General features: G+C 40.2%; 1 protein-coding gene across 2 annotated transcripts in view; it reads left to right on the top strand.

Moving 5' to 3' along the window:
- The window catches only part of NCOA6 (nuclear receptor coactivator 6), a 389704-nt gene extending 367577 nt beyond the window's left edge, over positions 1–22127 (top strand). For both annotated transcript variants that reach the window (XM_085619104.1, XM_085619103.1), the window contains one exon: positions 21862–22127. In XM_085619104.1, coding sequence (XP_085475230.1) covers positions 21862–21934 — 73 coding nt within the window. In that variant the 3' untranslated portion in view covers positions 21935–22127. The remainder of the gene's footprint in view (positions 1–21861) is intronic.
- Positions 22128–22897: the final 770 nt, after the last annotated feature.

The raw sequence follows: 22897 nt of genomic DNA, 5'->3' as shown, positions 1-22897 counted from the left end.
TCTTAGTTTCATGTAGAAGGGTCTCGGATGTGAGAGCGCTCGGCGTTACTGGTAGAGTATCCCAGACGGGGTTAGTTTCCATATTTCCAGGCATACAAAATGTAACTCGTGTGTTTTCTCACCCTTCCTTTCTAGATTCCCCAAAATTCTGTGTAGTGTGGTGTATTAAGATCTACGAGGCAATGACCGTGGATATCTGCCCTCATGGTGAGAGGCAACTTTAATTGCCCTTCGGAAACCATATAAGGCAGTGTCCTCCCCTACTATCGTCAGATGAGTGAAATGGGCCATGCAAGATGCTGGCATTGATTCTAAGATATTTGATGCTCATTCCGTTAGAGAGGCTATGGCCTCAAAGCCAATCTCCCTGGGGGCTCGTTTGGAAGATGTTCTCAATGCAGCGGACTGGTCCTTGTACTCTACCTTTAAAAGGTTTTACATCAAACCATTCCCTAGCATTGCTTCTCGCCTCTGGTCCTGACATAGAATGAAGAATTTCCCAGCTATCTTAACGGAAAGTCAACATTTTAATAAGGACACAGAGCCGAGGATCAGCCCACCCGCATTCATTTGATTAAGCCTGCCCTAGGATGAAAGGATTTTCGTAGAGGTGGGTATGCTTGTACGTTTCCATTTGATGACATAATGTTACCCTGTAGATTGAAGGAGTTAACTTTTTTTTTGTCCAAACGAGTGTATTTCTCAGGAAGTTACAAGTATGTTTTTTCATAACATATATTTATACCCGTTCAGGATTGGATGGGTCAAAACTAGACTGAAGATGAGGTTTCTCGTGTTTCGATGCAGGAAGAAAGAGGAGGCAGCAACATAGACGAAAGACTATTGTGGGTCCTCTGACAGTTGATTGGGCATTACTTTGTTGTTGACTTCTTCCAAGGTTTCATGGGAAATTAAGTCTTTGTTGTTGTTGTTAACATGGTTGCTGGATAATAAAAGTGAAGAAAGTGCAGCATAATCCTCGCCTTTGTGTCCTTGATGGAATTGAAACTTTCCATTACGAAAGCTAGCAAATTTTTCATTCTGGCTTGACAGCTGCCTAGAAAGTTGGACTCCAGTGGAACAAGCATTAAAAATGCAACAGGTCTCGTCTTTGTCGAAGTTTGAGCATCTGGTGCAACAACATCAACTGTTGCATGGCTAAACACGTATAAGGTCCCAAAGGCGAGACCTATTGGCTATGCCAATGCTTGTTTTAGGACTTGTGCTCTGCCCACAACATGCACTCCCACTATGGAGTATGGAAAACTGGCAATGGGTTTTCCCAAACCGGAGGGCCTTGCCCTGGATAAAGGTGTCCTGACTCTCAGCGTGTGTGTCCTTGCGCTCAGTTTATTGTGCTATGACTCACTCCTAAAAGCACCACTGAAATTCTGATTCTGGTTGTTCGCTTTTTTTCTCATGCTGACCCTCAGCAGAGAGCCGAGGGTCAGAAAAAAGGAACAGAGGGCCAAGGGGTTCAAAGAAAAGCAGTGGAGAGGCAGAGGGTTAGAAGAAAGCAGAAGGCCGGCGTGTTAGAGGAAAAAAGAAGCAGAGAGTTGAGGTGTGAGAGGAAAGGAAACCAAGAGGAGAGGAGGGGGAAGAAAGGAAGCAGGTGAGGGAGTTGACGAAAGGAAGCAGGCGAGGGAGTATAAGAAAGAAAGGAGAAAGTCGAGGAGTGAGAAGAAAAGCAGAGAGGTGAGAGAGTAGAAGAAAGAAGCAGCGAGGGAGTACAAGAAAGGAACCAGGGGGCCAAACAGTGAGAGGAAAAAGAAGCAGAGAGCCAAGGAGTGAGAGGAAAGGAAGCAGAGAGATGAGTGATAGGAAAGGAAGCAGAGACGAGGAGTGAGACGGAAGGAAGCACCGAGGTGATGAAGTAAAAGAAAGGAAGCAGGAGGCCAAGGAGTAAGAGGAAAAAGATGCAGAGAGCCAAGAAGGGGGAGGAAAGGACCGGCACCCACGCATAGGCAGAACCATCAGCTGTCAGCATATCCTGCGCAGACCGCTAACTCTCAGCAGATCGATCTTAATTAAGGGGGTGAGAAAGGTAGGGGAAAAAAGAATATATAAACCCAATTAATTTCTTAAGTATTTAAAGTCGGATCCTTCTCCCTGAGCGCGGGATCTGTATATTTCACGCGGCGGCCCTGGCAGCCGCCGGAGATCCCGGCCCCGCCGCTGTGGCTTCAACTCGTCAGGGTGAGTGATGCTTCCAGCAACTATTCGTATGTTACATAAAAGATATTTTATGTAATAAATTACCGCTACACGTAATTCAGATGTCATTTATCCGTTTTATTATCAGTTATGCTATGTCTCCTTTCTCCATATTAATCAAAATCAGATTTTTTTTTTGTTGTATATTTTTTTTAAAAGAGCAGTTTTGACAGCTCTCAGCAGCAGTCGAGGGCGAGGCGTGGGGCTCCAAAGGAAGGAGCCAGCCCTGGGTGCCTCACGCCGATGCCGCGCATGCGCAGGGAGGCCAACCGACAGGAACCTCGCCATATTGAGTGACCCGGGGGTGAAAGAGGTTCACACCAGCCATAACTGACTGACTATCTGACAGCTTCGTCGGAGTCCGGGTAAAAAAAAAACATTCAGGGGCACACCCCTTCTCAAACATGCCGTACACCCAAAAGGCACCAAAACGACCACCCCAGCAGAGGTAAACCACAACTGCATCATGCCATATACACCACATGTCCACTAACACAGTAACAGCAGGCTTCACTGCGGACATTAGAATGGTTTACCTGCACTACTGCCGTCATCTAATCAGGGTCACTTGGATTCTGCGGCCGCAGCGTCTTCACCAAAATTATGAATTTGCTGCATTAGCCAAATAATACGTCTGCTCCATAATTTGCTGATTTACACCGCAAATTGTGACTTTTCTTGCAACAACATTTAGTTAACCCTGCCGCATAATTTGGCATTCCCCGATTGCATAATTCCAGTGCCCGCTCTGCCTCTACGGAATCCAGCGGGTCCACAGCTAAAACGCTGCACACCCCGGCCCTTCCGCCCTCAGAGGGCTAGACACGCAGTTGAGTGGGGACAAGGCACTGCCCTGTAGGGCAACGCATGGGCTACGTGGGCGGACAAAAGGCCTGCAGAGGTACACCACCAACGGCACGGAGCGCATAGAGATAATAGAGGAAAGTCCACGTCATGCAGAGGTAGGAACCGAGCAAGGCTCCAACTCAGCTCTAGCTCAGCTCTTGTGCCATTGAGACTGGGGAGCAAAAACAAGCACTGGCAAAGACAAATCTACTACTGAGGTAACTCATGGTCACCCTGTACTGTCCTCTGTGCCAGGTGTCCCTTAGAAAGAAGCATTGGGAAAGACCAGTGTACTAATAGGGGAGGGTGGTTACTTGTCATGACTCGCATTGTTCTCCTCTGAAGCTACTCACGAAGGGAGGGTCCTATAGAGGTCTGTGACAATCGCAAAGAAAAGAGGAGTGACAGAGTGATACTAGACGGATGGACTGTCTACAAAATACCATCACTGCCGTTAATGCTATTTGCCCTAATGTATACCGTTCATGACTTTGAAACAAATATTGGACGGACTCTGTTGACAGCATATTTTACGATATCTGTTCAGGCCATAGGAAGATACGTTTCCAAATAGTATACCTCACCTCCCTAGTTGAGGTACTCAGGAGTTCCAAGATATCAGTAGTCATAGGAATTGTACAATCCTTAAAGAAGTCAATAACAAATGTACTTGAAGTTGAATTGCTCAGGGTTCTGTATTGGTGAGGCTGCAGGACGATTGTTTTGGTGGTAGCTATCTACGAGTCTGTCATGGGCCACAAGGAGGTCTGTTAAACTAGGTTTTAGTATTATTACATGAGCGTTTTGGGATATGTGTAAGTATAAAATATATTTCTTACTCGTACATTATGGTGGCTCACACCAATTTTTTTCTGTCCAAGCCCAGATCAATATTCTTTTTTAACCCTTACCTTTCCTAAGATATTTGATGATGTTGCGTTAATCAGCGTTTGCCAGGAACAGAGGTTTTGTTACCTCCACCTACTGAATGAGTTGGAGTACCTTGAGGTATTTTTGTTTTGTAGGGACAAAAGCTGCATTTTGGCACCTCATGTGATTTGATTGGTTACAGCCACTAGCAGTATTGAATCCTCAGATTTTTTATGGGTATTATGGTGAGATAGATGTAGTAGCTCCATGTCTCAGAGGCCATTTTAGGGAAAGTAAATCACTCTGTCTCTTCGAACGTGAGAATCTTTATTTTAGCTTTGTTCATGCAGTGGAATGCAGGATTCTGGCATTAAGTAATTGTGGTTCCATGATCTATTTTCCAGCTAGAAGAGGAATTGGGGTTGGTATAAATTGAGAAGTTGCTCTTGAACATGCACGTAGACATATAAATGGTGGCAAGACGGTAGATCCCTGGAGTAAGCTGATTTATAATGATTGTGAGGATGACTACTGAACTAATTATTTTTTTGTGTTACAATTGTAAAACATTGGATTCAAATTATGACAGATCTCAACTCACCTCCTTTAGCCTTATAGCCCGCCGGAGCCTTATAGCCCGCTGGAGCCTTATAGGCCTCTCAAAGCCCATGGGGATTTAAATACCCACGGGCTCCAAGATGCCATTGTGAAAACATTGGAATGTTGCTCTGCGGGCCTTTACCGGCCCGTAGAAGCTCGGAGCACTCCATTGTCTTTAATGGAGTGCTCCACATTCCAATGTTCTAATTAACTTTATATGCTTTTCTGTGGAATTATGGAATCCACCATATCATAGACTCATACTGGTTGAGGGCTGTTAGTGCTGGTTTTTAGGTCTCGTCTGACCCAGCGCATGCGCTGGTCTGGCGAGACTTATTGAGAGGGCTCAAAAGTGCTACCACGCCAGCCTGGACCTACAGTGCATGTGCGCGGGCGCGCGCGCCGCGCTTTACCGCGATTACTTTCACTTTAGCGGCCGCTTTGATTTTTGATCGCGATCACTTTTACTTTCGCGGCCACACGGACGCTTTCCATAGCCAATAGGTCTCGCTTTTGGGACCTTATAAGTATTTAGTTATGCAACTGTTGCATGGCTAAACACTTATAAGGTCCCAAAGGCGAGACCTATTGGCTATGCCAATGCTTTTTGTCTTTGTCCTTAGAAGGAGGGGAGCACAAAGACCAGCCAACCTCTCTGTCCAGCTTGAGGATCTGAACCCTGATGGTGATCATTGAGAAGATCTTTAAGTTCCACGTATTCGTTAAATAGTCTTATAACTTTCTTTTCCATTATTTTACTATTGTAGGGTGGATTGGTGACTGGCAAGAAGTTTGCTATAAACATCTGGCCTGCTGATGCTTTTTTTAGGAGGCGAGTAATAATGCTATATTTGACAGGGCCTCTAATTTCTCATTTTTGCAGGAAGGCATTTATAATTTTTTGATATCCCTAAAGAGGGAGGAAAAGCAGACGTTATTTAGTGCATCTCGTTGGGTATGATCTCAGAGTTAAATTTGATGCTTTTTTATTTTTCATTTACATAAAGGCTGTTTTCAACATCTCCTCTGTCTCTAAGGGTCTGAATGTAGGGAAAGTGGTTTGAAGCAGAAATAGACAGTTAGGGGTCTATTAGGATGGCGGTCGAAAAGGCCGTTTTCAACATTTCCTCTGTCTCTAAGGGTCTGAATGTAGGGAAAGTGATTTGAAGCAGAAATAGACAGTTAGGGGTCTATTAGGATGGCGGTCGGATGGCCGCTGGCAGTCATCTGCCCGCGAGCGCAACCCAGAAAACCGCCGGTCCCATTAGCATGGCGGTGACATTTTACGCCCGCCACTTTTCCGCAGATAGCAGTCCGCGGGCTTGCCTGGCAGGCGGAGCTGGACCTCTAAAATGGGGCCGGTGCAGGGCCAGGCTCGGCCAGCATGATTATAATCCCGGCGGTAGCCAGCCTTTCCGCGGCGGTGGAACCGCCATGGAAAGGCATGCAGAGAATGTCTCCGGGGGCCCATTGTGGGCCCCCAATGTGTTTGGGGGGGTGCACTGGGGGTGGTACCCCCCTACTTGTCCCTGTACCAGGTGGCAGGCACTGTGCAGTGCCTGCCACGCAGAGCAGGGATATGCTGGACATGCCTTTTTGAACATCGCGGCGGTGCTGCAGGCAGCAGCAACCCCCGCAATGTTAAAAGTTGCGATCGTACCGCCGCGGTTGGATTTCGACTGCGTGGCATACTAATTGGACCTGCGGTTATGCAGCGGTCCTAGTGGGCGGTGTTTTCCTGCTACCATGTCGCTCGGAGTGATTTTCCGACCGCCATCCTAGCAGACCCCTTGGTGAGAAGGAACTGAATTTGCTCCACATGGGGTTGGAGATATTGCTTATTTTGGAATAAAAGGCGTTCATAGTGTAGTTGTAATCAACAGCAACAGTTAATCAAGAGAATTATGCAGGTCTTTGAAAATGTTGGGAGAGCTCCCCAAGTCATTTTATTCAAGACCTTGCAATTATGTTTCGGATTGCATGCTTTTTAGCTATCTTGATCGTGTAGTGATCGCCTCTCCTTCGTCTTTTGCAGTAGAATTTGCTCTTTATTGTCAGTACTGTATGCCATTTACATTCCAAGTTGTGGCTGGTTAGTTTAACTGCTCAAACATGTGTTGGTGGATTAGATAATCACCTTTGATATTCTTGTTTTGGCTGGGTTTGACGTGTCCATGGAGGTTGGTATATTGTATTATTTTAGCAAATAAAGTTACTGGTTCTCATGGTTGACTTTGACAACATATGGGCTTCCACATACTCTTTTATGCTGATGTTTGTGTAATTTGCTCTTGGATCCGGTAGTGGGTTGCCGGCGCTGTGGGGGTGAGGTTGTATCTCCATTTTGAGGGTGATGAAATGAAAAAATTATCCAACCAGATTGGTTATTAGACATACTTGTTCGATGTATGAAGGTTATGTGTAAATACTAGGTCCAACGTATATCCAGCTGTGTCCTCTGGGTTACTCACTTCCTGTCTGAATCCAGGAGCTTCATGTTCGCGTGGAGGTCAGTCTCCCAGAGCCTGGTCTACCAACCCAGAGGTTGAAGGTGCCGATCATCATCACATTTTTTTGCAGATGAACAGTGATTTTCAGAAATGTTTCCAGGAATTTTCTGGTTGTATTCTTATTATTTCATTTGCAATCCTTTGCTGGAACAAACACATTTTTAATTCCCTACTTTTACTGATGCGATCTAAAATGCCACTGGTTCCTTTTCCTATCTGGTTCATGTCACAGACCTCTGTTCTCTCTGTGTCCTAAGTCTCTCACCCTCTTCTGTAGGCTAAAATGTTTAGTTAGAATTACAACTCATTTGAGGAAAAAAGGTATTAGCTAATAATTATACCTAACCTCGATTTAAAAGAAAAATGCTTCTTTCTTCCTTTATCTCCGCAATTCCACTTACTACTTATTTAGTACTTCCTCGTCTTAACTCGTGCATTCATTTTTTCACCTGCCTGATCCTTTCTTCTTTTTTAATCTATCCAAATTCTCAGTAAACTATCCAAGTCTTACACATGTCCTCATCTTGCTAATTTATATTCAGTTTATCACCTTGGTCACTCTTCTTTGTCATCTCATATTGCCTTTTATTGCCCTCAACTTTCTCACAGCTTTGCTGCCCTCAGGCTGTTAAATACACCACAGCCATCTTATGATCCAAATATCATTTTTTCCTCCTGGCCTCCAAACTGTGTAATGTTCTATTTCTTTATAATTCCAGTTTTAAAAATTACTCTTACTAATTATATAATTTTCCAAATAGAGCATTCTCTTGATTTTTGCTTTTCTTTTTAATTTGCAGCTTTTTTAAGCCTTCTGTGAATTTCTTTTATGGCATTATGTACCCTAGTACTAAAGAAGAAAGGGATCACAGTTTTTTGTAGGAATAACGTAATTGGTTTTTGACTTTAACAAATCAGGGGCCTGTTTTAACTCTCTCTAGGTGCAACCAGAGAAAAAGGGAAATAGTTAATTATATGTTTTGAAGTTAGTAGCATTTCTCTATGATGGATCACTAGTCTTTATATCTCTGCAAATGCTTCTAGGGACATGAGAAATTAGAAAGACTAACATAATCAGAACCCGTTTCTGTTCTAAAACTACCTGTGACTTTAGATACCTTCTTGGTGCTGAGAAGTTCCATTTTGATGCCAAAAGGTTCATCAGCTTTGAAACATATAATGGCTTCCATATTACGACATAAAGAGCGTCATCTTTGTCAACAGAAGACAAACGTTTAAACACAGAGGCAAAATGTGAAATTCAGACCAGCCTCGAGAGATTGTTCCATGTTATGATGGGTTTGGATGGTAGAGAATACATCAAAGACATGAGCAACATGAAGAATGGAGGTACTCATGGTCTACGGACGAAGTATGCCAAGAAATTTATAAATAACATTCCCTTTAAAGAATCCAGGAAAGAACACTACCAGTCTCACAGCGACCTTACCGAGTGAACAGTGAATTCGAATTACACTCGTAATGTGAGATGGCAAACATTTTCTCCGGGGGTCATTGGTTGGAAAGCAAAGCTTGTTTCTATTTATCCTTTTGCGTCGGGAAGAGCTGCAAGAACGGAGAGGTTTGCACTTACCGATTAGTAAAAGACCGACAGTCATACTGCACACACTGTCCTAGAGACATATAGCCAAACACAGATATGCCTAGTTTGGAACATGTTTTCTGGGGTGACATTGGAAAGGGGTACTTCTGACTCTTTTGTTTAATTATTATCAGGCCCGCATAAAACTGTACGGGGTCCTGGTATCTGATCCCATACCAGGCATTGATGTCACTGGTTATTTTACACACACCTTGTAATCATCTAAACATTATTACTGTGTATTGTTTATTGCAGAATAATTGTGCAAGCATGTATAGTTGTATGTACATATATAATGACTTTATTCAAGCATGACTACATTCAAACGGTTACACATGGGAAATGTGCTCTATGTCAGAGTGCCGGAAAAAGCACGGTTGTTTCTTTCTTTAATAACTGAAGGGGTCGGTCTCTTCCAGGACTCAACAGAATTTCCCATAGAAAGTTATTTTGTGTTAACATACTGTTAGGAAGAATATAGTCTTCTGGCAGCTTACCATATCTTATTAAATGCTGAGAAGTGTGTAATATATATAATACTCAATTTTCATGTTTTAGTTTCTTTTATTGATATTTTATAAGGGATAACTAAGCTCACCAGTGCAGTGCCTCACATAGCTCCTACATGTACATGGTCTAAGATACAATGGCTTTATTTTTCACAAGATCTGCTCAGGTTTTGGGCCCAGTTTTCAGAGGCCTTATAAAGATCTCTTTACAATGAGTCATTCATGCTCGTGATGTGGTGGCACCTCATAATGTGGCACAGAAGGTGCTGTTCCAACTCTATTTAAAAACCTACAGAGGACAATTCCAAAAGATTGTAATTGGGGTGTAAAATGCTGCAAATACCACGAGGATACTCTTTCAGTTGTGTGTGCACTCTCCCATCTGGGGGTGATTAGACCTTTGTGCTAGGCTCAAAAGAACTTATTTCCTCATTATTTTCAAAGAAAAAAATACTATATTAGTAAAAATGTTGGTCCCAACGAGGACTTGGCTTGTGTTCTTGTGACATCCTACTACACCTCATGAAGCAGCTCAAGTGCTTATCTCGCCTTTTCGCTTACTATCTGTTTAAAAGGTTAGCAGTGCCATTTTGTCTCTTAAATCCAGTTCAATTATGATTTTTTGCCATCTTTATTATCTCAAGAAGCTGCTGAATCTATCTTGCTGGTAATATTCCATTGAATAATTGACTGTTGAAGAAAATTCCCTCACCTTTAGGATGAGTACATTAAGTATTTATTGCAAATAAAAAATATGATAGTCTGGTAGTCATAGAGTGCACACATACTGGGATTTCCATAACCAGCAAATGGAGACAAGCTTCAAGGGCAAGGTGCAAATGTATACTGTTACTGCTTTTAATATGGATCACCAGTAAATTCTTACCAAGAATACAAGCACGTGCACAGATGAGCTCATGAGAGAGATTTCAAGGCCTTCAAAAGTGGCAATAATAGAAACATTTTCTACCGACTAAGCGGGTTGCGAAGTCTACGTCTCGAATGCCACGGTGCAGGTCCCCTCGGAGATGGGCATATCCAGGAAGCAGATTTAGAATGAGCAAGAAAACATGGCAGTTACAGGTTACTGTAGTCAAGCATTAACATTTAAAATTTCACAATTCCTCTCTTTTACGTTAGTTATTCAATGAACCTACTCCGAGTTAGTTAAATCAAACACTGCCTTTCTTAAGCATCTTCATCAAGTTCATCATCATCATTGACATCATAAGCTAGAAGGGAAAAGTTGGGAAGTGCCCTTGTCTCTAGTAAGACCTTTGATACAAACTCAGCTGAGAATATAAATCAACAGAACAACTGAAGACATGATCAAGACCAATGTCTTCATCCCCTGACATCACATAGACTTTGAAATCTGAACCAAAATTGGCATCACTTAAGTCAGTCATCCACAGTATGTAAGTCTTTAACTCTTTCACGTATACTTTTAATCTGTTTATCTATTCCTAAAGTGGTGTTTTGAATGTAATACAACATTAATATTGATTCTAAACTACACTTAGTGTCTGATAAGTCAGGAGCTGCTGTGTTCTGCAAAATTGCAGTTCTTTCGTTCACTGATTGGCTTGGTATCCGTTCATTAGCATTTGCTGACCTGCTACACTTAAACAAGTTTTCTACCAACTCTTCACATTTTTTTTTGCAGATAGACTCTTTCCGTAACTTGTAATCAATATAGCAAAGAGTTGTGCAGTCTCTGAAATGTCTCTTCTTTCTTCCTACAAGGCAGAAGGTGGTGTGGCTGTGTGTCTAATGGTGGGCACCATGTAGCCAGGATAGTATGAGAAAGACCAGTAAATGCGTAGGCACAATAGGCAGACTCCCACCTTGACAACCAATGTACCCCGTCTTATCACTGCATTCAATAAGCAACACAACCAGCTTAGAAGGATAGTGAATAATAATTGGCCAATACTGAAAACAGATGCTGTATTGGCACCTAGATTACCATCCACACCCACTATCACTTTCAGACGGGCAATCTCAATGAGAAACCAGTTGGTGGTTAAGAATCCAGAAGTGACAACCAAAACGAGTTGGCTGCAGCCCATCAAAGGTTTCTTTAAATGTGCATCCTGCAGGGCATGTAAATTTGGGGTAAACACCACTAACTACAACACTCCTTTTAGTCCTACACCAATACGAATTGGGGGACATTACACGTGCCGTACTGAATTTGCAGTGTATATTCTAACTTGCACCTGCGGGTTTAAGTACGTGGGTAGCACTAAACTGTAGGCATATGCCCGTATTTTACAGCACCTCAGGGCCATCGTTAATAATGATCCCACCTATCCCGTGGCCCGTCATTTTAGAGCAGTTCACAACAATGACTTAACTGTCTCTCATACTTTGTGGTAGATGCAATCCCTAAATTAAAACATGGTGGAAACAGAGAGCGTATGTTGAGACAACTTGAGACTCGGTTCATTATTGAGCTAGACAGTAAGGCACCGCTTGGGCTCAATACAACGGAGGATTTGCACAATTTCTTATGATCTCTTGTTGATTTGATTTTATCATAAGTGTTTTTTTGCTTGCGTGATTTTCAAATCAACTTACTGCAGTTTACTCAATGTGCAATCATCATTCTCTTTGTCTCCACACATATATTTCTATTTAGGATATATCCTTCATTTTTTGAGTCCTTCTATTTCTATTTGGGCATCATCTTGACCTCGCTTTTATTGTTATTTATTATTCATAATCACCCATATGAATATTTGATACAATTTATCTATTTGGCATTGGATTCCATCATGATGCATTATACAAATGCATGTGCTTTGCTGGCGCTATATATTTTGCACATTCATTGCCTATTTGCACATCTACTTGCACTATTTGCACTTTATAAATTCAATTTGCACTTTTAGGCACATGCACTTACATTTGAGTACACACACATAAACAATGATAAATATAAAAAAATTAGATATTATTATCTTCATCGACAGTAATCCACCAGATAAAACACCTTTAAATGGATTGACATACAACTTTATTGAATATACAGATTCCCTGCTCCTTGGTCCTTATTAAAGTGACATCATTGTTTACAGGTCCTCAGATATATTCCCAGCAGTATTTGCACATTCAGTTTTAATTGTTTCTAGCTAGCTGGGATTTATCATATGTTATTCTGTAGGAGACCTGTTCTGGGAGGCATATTAGCCTTGTACGATCCAACTTTGGTAACGAATTTGTCTTATGTGTTCTGAGTTTGTCAAGTCAACAGTATTTAGACTCTTTATTATGTGTAAAACTCAGACTGCAAGATCGGTTATTTTATCGAATCTGTTTTGACATTTTTTATCTGCATTACGCAACTATCATGATTGTCATTATTAATTGCAGGATATGCACACGTAAATTTGTAGTATGTCTTTTATGTCTTTCCATCACGTGATATGGGTGCTATCATTTTAAATTCTGTCACACGCAAAGTCAGCGTCATGTGATCAAGGCCGTTTTCCGGGCGAAACGCGTCATGGCAGACAAAAGGGAGCTATTAATACTTTAATAAAATAAGTATTTACCGGCGAAGAGGAGTTTGTGCATTCTTTTTCCTGTGGAAGCTGACGAATGCTCTAAGTTCATATATATATATATATATATATGAGTCCAACAAATTGTCCTTGCGGGAGGAGCACTGAATAGCTGGTGCCGGCGGCGAGGTAAGGACAGCCTCGCATATGTATCCAAAAGCAAGCTTTGATGAAACAAAGACGCCGCACTCTTCCTGAATCTTTAAAGTTTAAAGTTTTATTTTCTCTTCACCTACGCGTTTCGAACTATGGCAGTTCTTGGTCACGGTAGTGACCAAGAACTGCCATAGTTCGAAACGCGTAGGTGAAGAGAAAATAAAACTTTAAACTTTAAAGATTCAGGAAGAGTGCGGCGTCTTTGTTTCATCAAAGCTTGCTTTTGGATATATATATATATATATATGTGCAACTCCTTGAACTCCTCGAACCTCCGCTACAAACACGCAGCAGCAGCGGCGAACAGAGTAAACGGACCCCAATTGCTGGCAGGAAGATTTTATTTCTGCTCCTCTGCTAAGTGACGCGTTTCGAGCACAGCCGTGCCCTTGATCACACACAGGTAACAATTTGCCAAAGCCATTTAAACATGCAGGGTGAATTCACTTCCTGTGTCAGGTGATCATAGACACAAGAAAAAGACTTGCAATAAAAGACAGATTGAGTACATTTCACTATATACTCGCCATAAATTGCTTAAATGCATCACACAATTACTAGATGATGTATGCAATGTATCTGTATAAATACAAATAAAATTAAAAAAGCATCATCGTTGAATATATCCCACTTGGTTCCCTTCGTGCAATTCAAAGTGAAAAAAATAATGTAAATACATATATAAATATATTTACAACAATAACACTCGTAATGGATAAAAGAATGTAACACGATATAAAAACTGTTAATAAATAGGATAAAATATCACTAATAAAACAGAGAAAATAGTGCCACATAATCCAGTAATGAGCCAGCGAAGGTGATACATAACAGCCTGAATGCTAGTAAATGATATGAATATGGCTTGAGTGTGGTTATTACATGTCTTAATGCATAGTCTGAGGTAGAAATAAATATAAAGTGCCACAATTATGTGCAAAAGCATGATCTGATTTTTCCTTCAGAAAGTTTTTTTTATCTCTATTGAAAAAAGGAAAAATCTACAATAAGTACAACCCTTGAAAATTCCCTAAAAGATCCTAAAAGAATCTAAAAAATCTAAAAAACCACAAATGTGCAAAAGCAGCTGGAGTTCTGTAATAGTGCTGACAAAAAGGACAAAATAGAGCCTGTTGAAAAACCCTTCAAGATATTATGGAGGAGTGAGGGCTGGAAAAGCAGAGGTGTGACTAAAATACCTATAAAAATCTACCAAAACCCGTAAAAAAATCCATGAAAATTCATAAAAGCTTATAAAACTATTTATAAAAGCTCATAATCAATCTACAAAATAGTGGGTCCAAGGAGAAGTCAACACAGTGCAAAAGAGGGAGCAGCCACTAATACTAAAGGAAGTTGTGCAGATCTTCAGTTGTATTTAACCCATGTGGTGTTTTACTATCCAGTTCTAGAATAATGCGAGATTCTAATTGTCTTAGTTTCTTTTCTTTGTTTCCACCCCTTCTTAAGGGGGGAATCGCATTGATAACAAAGTACGAGAGGCAGCTGAGATCATTGTTGTGCTCTCGTTTGAAGTGTCTGGCTACAGGATAGGAAGAGTCATTATTAACTATAGCCCGAATATTTTGAAGAATTCTGACGTGCACCTGTAGCTTGGTGCTACCGACGTAACGCAAGCCACAGGTACACGCCAAAACATACACCGCAAACTCAGTGCGGCAGTTGTAACTCCCATGAATAACACATTTTTCTTCCGAAAATGGGGTGGTGTAATGTGTAGTATTAACTCCAAACTTGCACGCACGACACGTGGAGCATTTAAAAAAACCCTTTCTTGGTTTCAGCCAAGTGCCTGAGGTTCCTGTTTCTGGGCAGCTTTTAACTAGCTGGCTCCTCATAGACTTTGCTCTTCTAAAAGTGATAGTTGGAATATCAGGTAGACGAGGACCCGAAACCCCATCTGTAAGGACTATGGGCCAATTTTTTTTGATAATGCTTTTTATCTTTCTCTCTTGTCTACTGTATGTAGTGATTAACCTTGGACATGAGTCAGCTTCAGTTACGTCAGTTTCTTTGGCTGTCCCATGTAGAAGGGTATCTCTAGGTCTGTCTCGTGTTTTCGACACCGCACGGGTCAAAATTTGGTCACTGTATCCTCTTTGTTTTAATCTGTGTAACACATCCTTGGTGCATTTGTCAAGTTGTTCCGTTGTACTGCAGATACGTTTGATCCGCAGTAGTTCACCAAACGGAATGCTCTCTATTAGATGTTTAGGATGGCTGCTATTAGCATGTAGAGTGCTGTTGCCAGCTGTGGGCTTCCTAAATAAGGTTGTTTCAAGTATGTTATCTTCAATCAGCACTCTAACATCTAAAAATTCGACCGTGGTTTCGCTGATTTGTGATGTGAAGTGCAAATTCATATGATTCTGGTTGATGGTAGAAATAAAACTGATTGCACTTTCCTCATTTCCCCTCCAAATCACAAAGACATCATCTATAAAGCGTAGCCAATGCACCACATGACGATTAAAAATTTCCCCATGTTGTTTTTTGAGGACCTGTTCCTCCCACCAGCCAACATGTAAACAGGCATAGCTGGGGGAGAAACAGGATCCCATAGCCACGCCTCTTTGCTGTTTAAAAATGTCATTCCCAAATAAAAAGAAGTTATTATTCAGACACCAATCTATCAAATTGATTAACATTCTGTTATGTAGAAACAATTCACTCCCCCTTGAATCAAGGAAATACTTAATAGCATTCAGCCCATCCGTGTGATTGATGCTAGTATATAGCGATTCAATGTCTAAAGCAATCAATAAAAAGTTTGTCTCCCATGTGATGTCTTTGATCTTGTTTAAGAAATCACCAGTGTCTTTAATGTAGCTGGGGAGTTTTTTTACAAAGTCCTGTAGAAAAAAGTCAATATACTGGGAGACGTGTTCACTCACACTGTTGATGGCGGAAATAATCGGTCTTCCTGGTACTGGTTGAGTTAGTTTGTGCACCTTTGGGATCAAGTAAAGTGTGGGTAACACAGGGAAGTCCATGTCTAAAAATTTGTATTCCGATGAAGAAATAAGACCCTCCCTTTTGTATTTTAATAATTGCTTCCTTAGTAATTCTTTGGCAAGGTTATACTCTTTTAAGATTTGATTTACCATAGCATTCTTGATTGTTTAATTGTCTTTTTGCTTCAATAATATACTCCTTTTTTGGCCAGAGTACGATGTTACCCCCTTTGTCAGATGCCATAATAATAATTTCATTGTTTCTCCCCAGTTTAGTCATCAGACGATCATATTGGTTGTTCATATAAGATGAATTTTTTGGTTTCTTTCTGGTTTGGATATACAATTTCTTAATATCATCTGTCACCCGGTCATGGAATACATCCACTGAATCTTTGGGCATCATAGGAATGAAGGCGCTCTTAGGTTTAAACGGACTGATCCCAGCTCCATATTGAACAATTCCTTCATTGGACAGTCTGTTTTGGGTGTTAGAAACAGCCTCTTTATCAGGTTGTACCACCGCTTGTTCATTGCTCAATTCCTGCATAGTTAAAACGGTCGGTATATCAGCCGCTTGTAAACCTAGCATGTTCCCAGGCAAATTGTCTTGCGTTGTTTGACATGTATCCAGGCCAGTTTTAACCGCAAAGAATTTCTTTAATTTTAGTTTGCGAATGAAACAGAAAATATCAATTCTGGTGTTGGCATAATTGAAGGAGCTTTCAGGATAGAAGCTGAGTCCTAGGGAAAGAAGCTGTTTTTCTGCTTTAGATAGTTCGACATTAGACAAATTGATTATTGTTTGTTCAATTATCGCCTCTTTCTCTGCCATTGCTGTTTTTCCTTTTGTGTTGATTTTCCGGCATTTCCGTCTTGCTTTTCTTCTGGCATTCCTCTTTTTTCGTTTGGTTGATTGTTCCGATTCCTCGGTCTCAACGTGTGGCGCCTGTCGATGGCTAAAAAATCAACCTCTTCTCCCAGGCTGTAAACACCTCCATCCACATTACTGACCAAAATGTCACCTTCTGAGCCAGTATCGCTTGTTAAAGATTCGCCATCTGTCCCTGAGGCTTCATCATCTCTATTCATGTCCGTGTGAGTTGGCTGAGGAATTTTACCAGTACGTCTCTCTTCAAAGCGTAATTTTTTGGCATGTTCAAATTTTCTCGCAAATGTGTATATTTGTCCTTGTTGGTAGTCCATTAAATCACGGGCAAATTTAAACACTTTGCGTTTCTTAATTTTATCCTCATGTTTCACGATTCTTTCAGCGATTTCTGCCTTGCTTTTAGTGATATAATCCTTAAGATCAGATTTTGCCAGGTCCTCATTGATTTGTTCTATATCTTTAAGTAATTTTTGCCGATCAATAGCTGCATATTTGATCAAAATTTTTACAAGGTTCATTGAAGCAATCAAATTACTTTCACCCCACTCCTTAAGCATCTCAGGGTTAGGTTCTTCAAAGCTAGGTGCCAATAAAATTCTGAGTCCACGGGGGACTCTGCCTGCTTCTTCATATTTGGAAAGAGACTTGTGCTCCCACCACTTGGTAGTCTCACTCCTCATCTTTTTCTCTAAAGTTTTCAACAGACTTTTTACATCTTTATCAGCGTCAGTCCCATTATCGTGCATGCTTCTCACGCCTGCAGTTACGTTGGGCAGATTTCCAAACAATATATCTGCCGCTGCTTCACGTTCTCTATCTGTATTGGCAGACATGTTTACAAGCAGATGAAGTTTTCAAACGTGGTTGGCGTCCGCCGCTCACGTACTCACTGCCGATAGTCAATCACCTCCCCACCTGCGCACCAATGCCGTGTAACTCACCGCCAGGAACCACGTACTGGCGAGTCCTCCGACCCGTCCTCCGTCGTCCCGTGAATGGTGTCACCGATTTCGGCTGCTGCAGGGGGCTGCCGTCAAATACTCCTCTCCGGAATTCCTCTTCGTTTTTTGGTTGAGGACGGCCGCCGACTCAAAGGGAGGGGGTCCGTTGCCGGAAGCAACCTACTTCCTCAATTTCAAATGCAACTCCTTGAACTCCTCGAACCTCCGCTACAAACACGCAGCAGCAGCGGCGAACAGAGTAAACGGACCCCAATTGCTGGCAGGAAGATTTTATTTCTGCTCCTCTGCTAAGTGACGCGTTTCGAGCACAGCCGTGCCCTTGATCACACACAGGTAACAATTTGCCAAAGCCATTTAAACATGCAGGGTGAATTCACTTCCTGTGTCAGGTGATCATAGACACAAGAAAAAGACTTGCAATAAAAGACAGATTGAGTACATTTCACTATATACTCGCCATAAATTGCTTAAATGCATCACACAATTACTAGATGATGTATGCAATATATCTGTATAAATACAAATAAAATTAAAAAAGCATCATCGTTGAATATATCCCACTTGGTTCACTTCGTGCAATTCAAAGTGAAAAAAATAATGTAAATACATATATAAATATATTTACAACAATAACACTGGTAATGGATAAAAGAATGTAACACGATATAAAAACTGTTAATAAATAGGATAAAATATCACTAATAAAACAGAGAAAATAGTGCCACATAATCCAGTAATGAGCCAGCGAAGGTGATACATAACATATATATATATTATCTACTGGCGGTCGCCAGTAGATAGTTATAGTTAGGACCGTGTTTCCATAGGAAATCCGCAACATTCTATTTGGAATAACTTTGGCGCCGGTCGACGAATCCTCGCGAAATTTTCAAAACTAATGGGGCGCTACGCTCCGCTCCTACCCTGAAAGTCTCGGGGGGATTCGTCAAGCGGGTGCTGAGAGAAAAGGGGGGTCCCAAAACGCGTTTTCCCCATGCATTTTCCCATAGGACCTTTAGTCCGAGCTACAGCCCGAACGGCTGAACAGAATTACTTGAAATTTGGCAGAGAGGTAGTCCTCAGGTCAAGGATGTGCCTTTTGTAGGTCTGGTGTAAATCTGTTCAGTAGGCCATGAGAAAATAGCATTTAAATCAATATATATATCTGTAAGCGCGCTCCGTGTGCTTACCGTAAGCTTACCGTATGCGTACGGTGCCGTGCACGAGCTCAATTCTGATTGGTGGTTACATGACTGTAAACATTCGAATCGGTCGAAATCAGGAAGTGTCGGCCGCTATTTTCTGTCTCTCGCACTGAGAAACAAAGGTGGGGAACGTGAAAAGGGGGCAACGAAGAGAGTAGCAGACCCCCTAGTGTTTGTCAGGGGGTCCAAGAAGGACCCAAAAGTACGAAAAATACATTTAATAATTTTTAAAAAAAAATCGCGGAGTGCGCGTACGGTAAGCTTACCGTACGCGCACGGCAAAAAAAAATAAAAAAAAAAATAAAGAAGTAACAATCACATTTATTAAATAAATCAAAGGACCCACAAGGGAGAAAAAAACAAATGTTACTGTGTAAAAAAAGGCGAAGTTCGCACGGCATGCACTGCGCAACGTGGGCGCTCGGTGCGCGAAGCGCACCGAGCGCCCACACAGCGCGCATGGTGCGGGAAGCGCACCGTGTCCGCAGGGTGTGCGCATAGTGAAAAACCAGAAAAAAATAAATAAATAAATACATAACTTTAAAAAACCGTACAAATTCACTGAAAAAACCATAGGTTTCACACACGTTATAGTTAGGAATTATCATTTACAAAACCTTGCAAATTCACTTAAAAAACCATAGGTTTCACACATGTTATAGTTAGCTGTACATTTCACTCGTAAAAAACCAATGAAATTCCACGTTATAGTTAGATCAGGTAACTATAACCTGCGCGACCGCAATCCACAATGTGTAATTTCAGATGTCAACATTGATGTCATGAGTGATGTCACTGACCATGTCATGAGTGATGTAATATGTGACGTCATCAGCAGTTTATTGTGGGCGCGCAAGTTATAGTTACCTGATCTAACTATAACGTGGAATTTCATTGGTTTTTTACGAGTGAAATGTACAGCTAACTATAACGTGTGAAACCTATGGTTTTTTAAGTGAATTTGCAAGGTTTTGTAAATAATTCCTAACTATAACGTGTGTGAAACCTATGGTTTTTTCAGTGTATATATATATATATATATATATATATATATATATATATATATATATACACACACACACAATACACTTGTGGTGGATACCAACATATACTAGTAATGTACTTACTTTTACTTACGGCAATGAATTGTAATCTGATAGTACTTGATACCCATTTTTCTTCAAACAACCCTGCCCACATTCTTTTTCTGCATAGACGATTGGGTATAGAGAGCACTTGGAATTTCTTGTCTGTCATTTTTTTCTTCTTGCTTTAGGAATATTGAAACAATGAAACCTCTCTCCTTTGACATCCCAGATTGGGTAGTCGGTATGGCTATTTGCTCTCTTGATGGCACTCTGCAAAGGATGGCTGATAAAAGATGCGTAGGCTAGCTGCAGCTCAAGACTGAATTCATTTGACAGATTTTCTTGACTTGCAGACCAATGCACAATCTTAAAATCCTTGGTACCACTCTGTATCAGAATAACCAGTTTTATTGCAACGCAGTACTAAGAATGTAATTGCCCATACAAATGTCCACGACAGCCCACGTTTCTAAGGGAGAAAGAAGCAATAATTAATTATACTGGTATTGCCAATTTGTTTGTAATGTGTAGAAAAAGCAACCACAATTTACCAAATTGATCATTTTGATTTTTTTCAGTTGCAGATTTATTCCTAAAGAGTGTTTTTGGAACTTTATTGTGAATCATAAAATTCCTGTTTAAATCTAATGTGGCCCATCCACTTATCGGCAACCTGTGAATTGGTAGTTATGTTGTATTCTTTTGAATAAAGGTTATGTTTCTGTAAATGTATTGTTGCCAACAGTTTTAGTTTTTATCGCCCACATTATTTTTCTGCATAGACATTTGGGTATAGAGAGCACTTGGAATTTCTTGTCAATCATCTTTTTCTTCATGCTTTAGAAATTTTGAAACAATAAAACCTCTCTCATTTGACATCCCAGATTGGGTAGTCGGTATGGCTATTTGCTCTCTTGATGGCACTCTGCAAAGGATGACCTATAAAAGATGCATAGGCTAGCTGCAGCTCAAGACTGAATTAATTTGACAGATTTTCTTGACTTGCAGACCAATGCACAATATTAAAATCCTTGGTACCACTCTGTATCAGATGTATCAGAATAACCAGTTTTATTGCAACGCAGTACTAAGAATGTCATTGCCCATACAAATGTCCACGACGGCCCACGTTTCTAAGGGAGAAAGAAGCAATAATGAATTATACTGGTATTGCCAATCTGTTTGTAATGTGTTGAAAAAGCAACCACAATTTACCCAAATTGATCATTTTGATTTGTTTCAGTGGCAGATTTATCCCTAAAGAGTGTTTTTGTAGCTTTATTGTGAATCATAAAATCCCTATTTAAATCTAATGTGGCCCATTCGCTTATCGGCAACCTGTGAATTGGTAGTTATGTTGTATTCATATGAATAAAGGTTACGTTTCTGTAAATGTATTGTTGCCACCAGTTTTGGTTTTTATCGACCTATGTCCCACTTAACTATTGATACAGATGCTTTGAAGATCTTCATGTATTACCGCTGTAGGACACCTTATCTCTGCTTATATGAATTTATGCAACGTGAAATGTTGTGCTGTATTGAGCTATAGAATACACAAATCTAAAATACTTACACCTGAACTGTGACATCATAGATTGTTTTTATCTTATCTTTGCAGAAGAGTAAATTGTGAAAAAACGTTATTTCTAATACTAAATGTGTTTACCATAAAAAGGTTTGCATGAAATTCAATGATAAAGCAGTCTAAAATCGAAAAGAAGTGAATAAATCGTGGCAATATCTGCAACATTCATTTGCACACCTTTCCAGGTAGTGCTGCTTTTAAATTACAAGATGCTAAGTATTCTATTGTATGATCTAGTTTCAGCATTTAACAGTGTTTTATTTTAAAATTGTAGAAACATCTCTCAGCCCAACCCAAGCCAAGAGAAGGAAATTGAAGTAGACGGCGAGCAGACTAAAGCATTGTAAATGTGTGAATTTTAAACAGCAACTTTTTTGAGCTGTGGTATATATATTTTTTCTTTTTTAAACAAATCTGTAAATTAGACATTTTAAAAAATATATATATTCCCCACAATGTGCAACGGTATTTTGTAATGAGGTAGTTCTGGTTATCTTGTTCAGACTGGTAATGCAAAATGAAGTTCGGAAATTCCAAATTGAGAATATATATATATATATATATATATATATATATATATATATATATATATATATATATATATATATATATATATATATATATATATATATATATAGTTGTCCAGTCATTTCGGAATTTTTACTCTTTTTTTTTTTTTATTTTTTTTTTTTCAAAATACGAGATTAATGTCTTTTAAGTAGGTGTACAAATTGTGTATTGTGCTGTGCTTTTTAAGTACTGTATATGAATGTCCATAAACAGAGGGGGTATTCAGTGTACCCCACCTTTTTGAAATGTAAATAGTTTTATTCTATAGTATTGGTTGTAGAAATGGACCATTGTAAGAAAATTCGATTTTAAGTTTTGTATAATGATGCATTTCTAATGCTCCAAATAAATGTTGTTCTCTATTACAGACTGGTCTGTTATTTTTCAAAAAACTGTTTTTCTCCAGCATGGTATCCCTTATAGTTAAACTGTGTCCTGCCATCATGGGATGCTTCAGAAATAATATTTTATTCTTAATTTTGAATGTCAAGTGGTCATCATTCCCATTCGAGAATGCTTTATTTCAATAGAAGCACCATTCCCTAGGTGGGGTGCTTCATTTATCACATGAAGTCTCTGAACACTGGGCTATTTTACAACACATGCACAAAGAACAATTGATGGACAGAATGCAGAACAATGTCATACATTTTACAGCACAAGCACTGTTCCAAACATTTTCAGGTTTCTATATTTCAATGTTGCAGGTTTAGCTGAAGAAAGTACATATCTCCAACAGT

This window comes from Triturus cristatus, chromosome 7 (genome assembly GCF_964204655.1).
Source record: "Triturus cristatus chromosome 7, aTriCri1.1, whole genome shotgun sequence".
Classification (NCBI taxonomy): Eukaryota; Metazoa; Chordata; class Amphibia; order Caudata; family Salamandridae; genus Triturus; species Triturus cristatus.
Note: the sequence above shows the minus strand (reverse complement) of the source record. Positions and strands in the feature narration are given on the sequence as shown.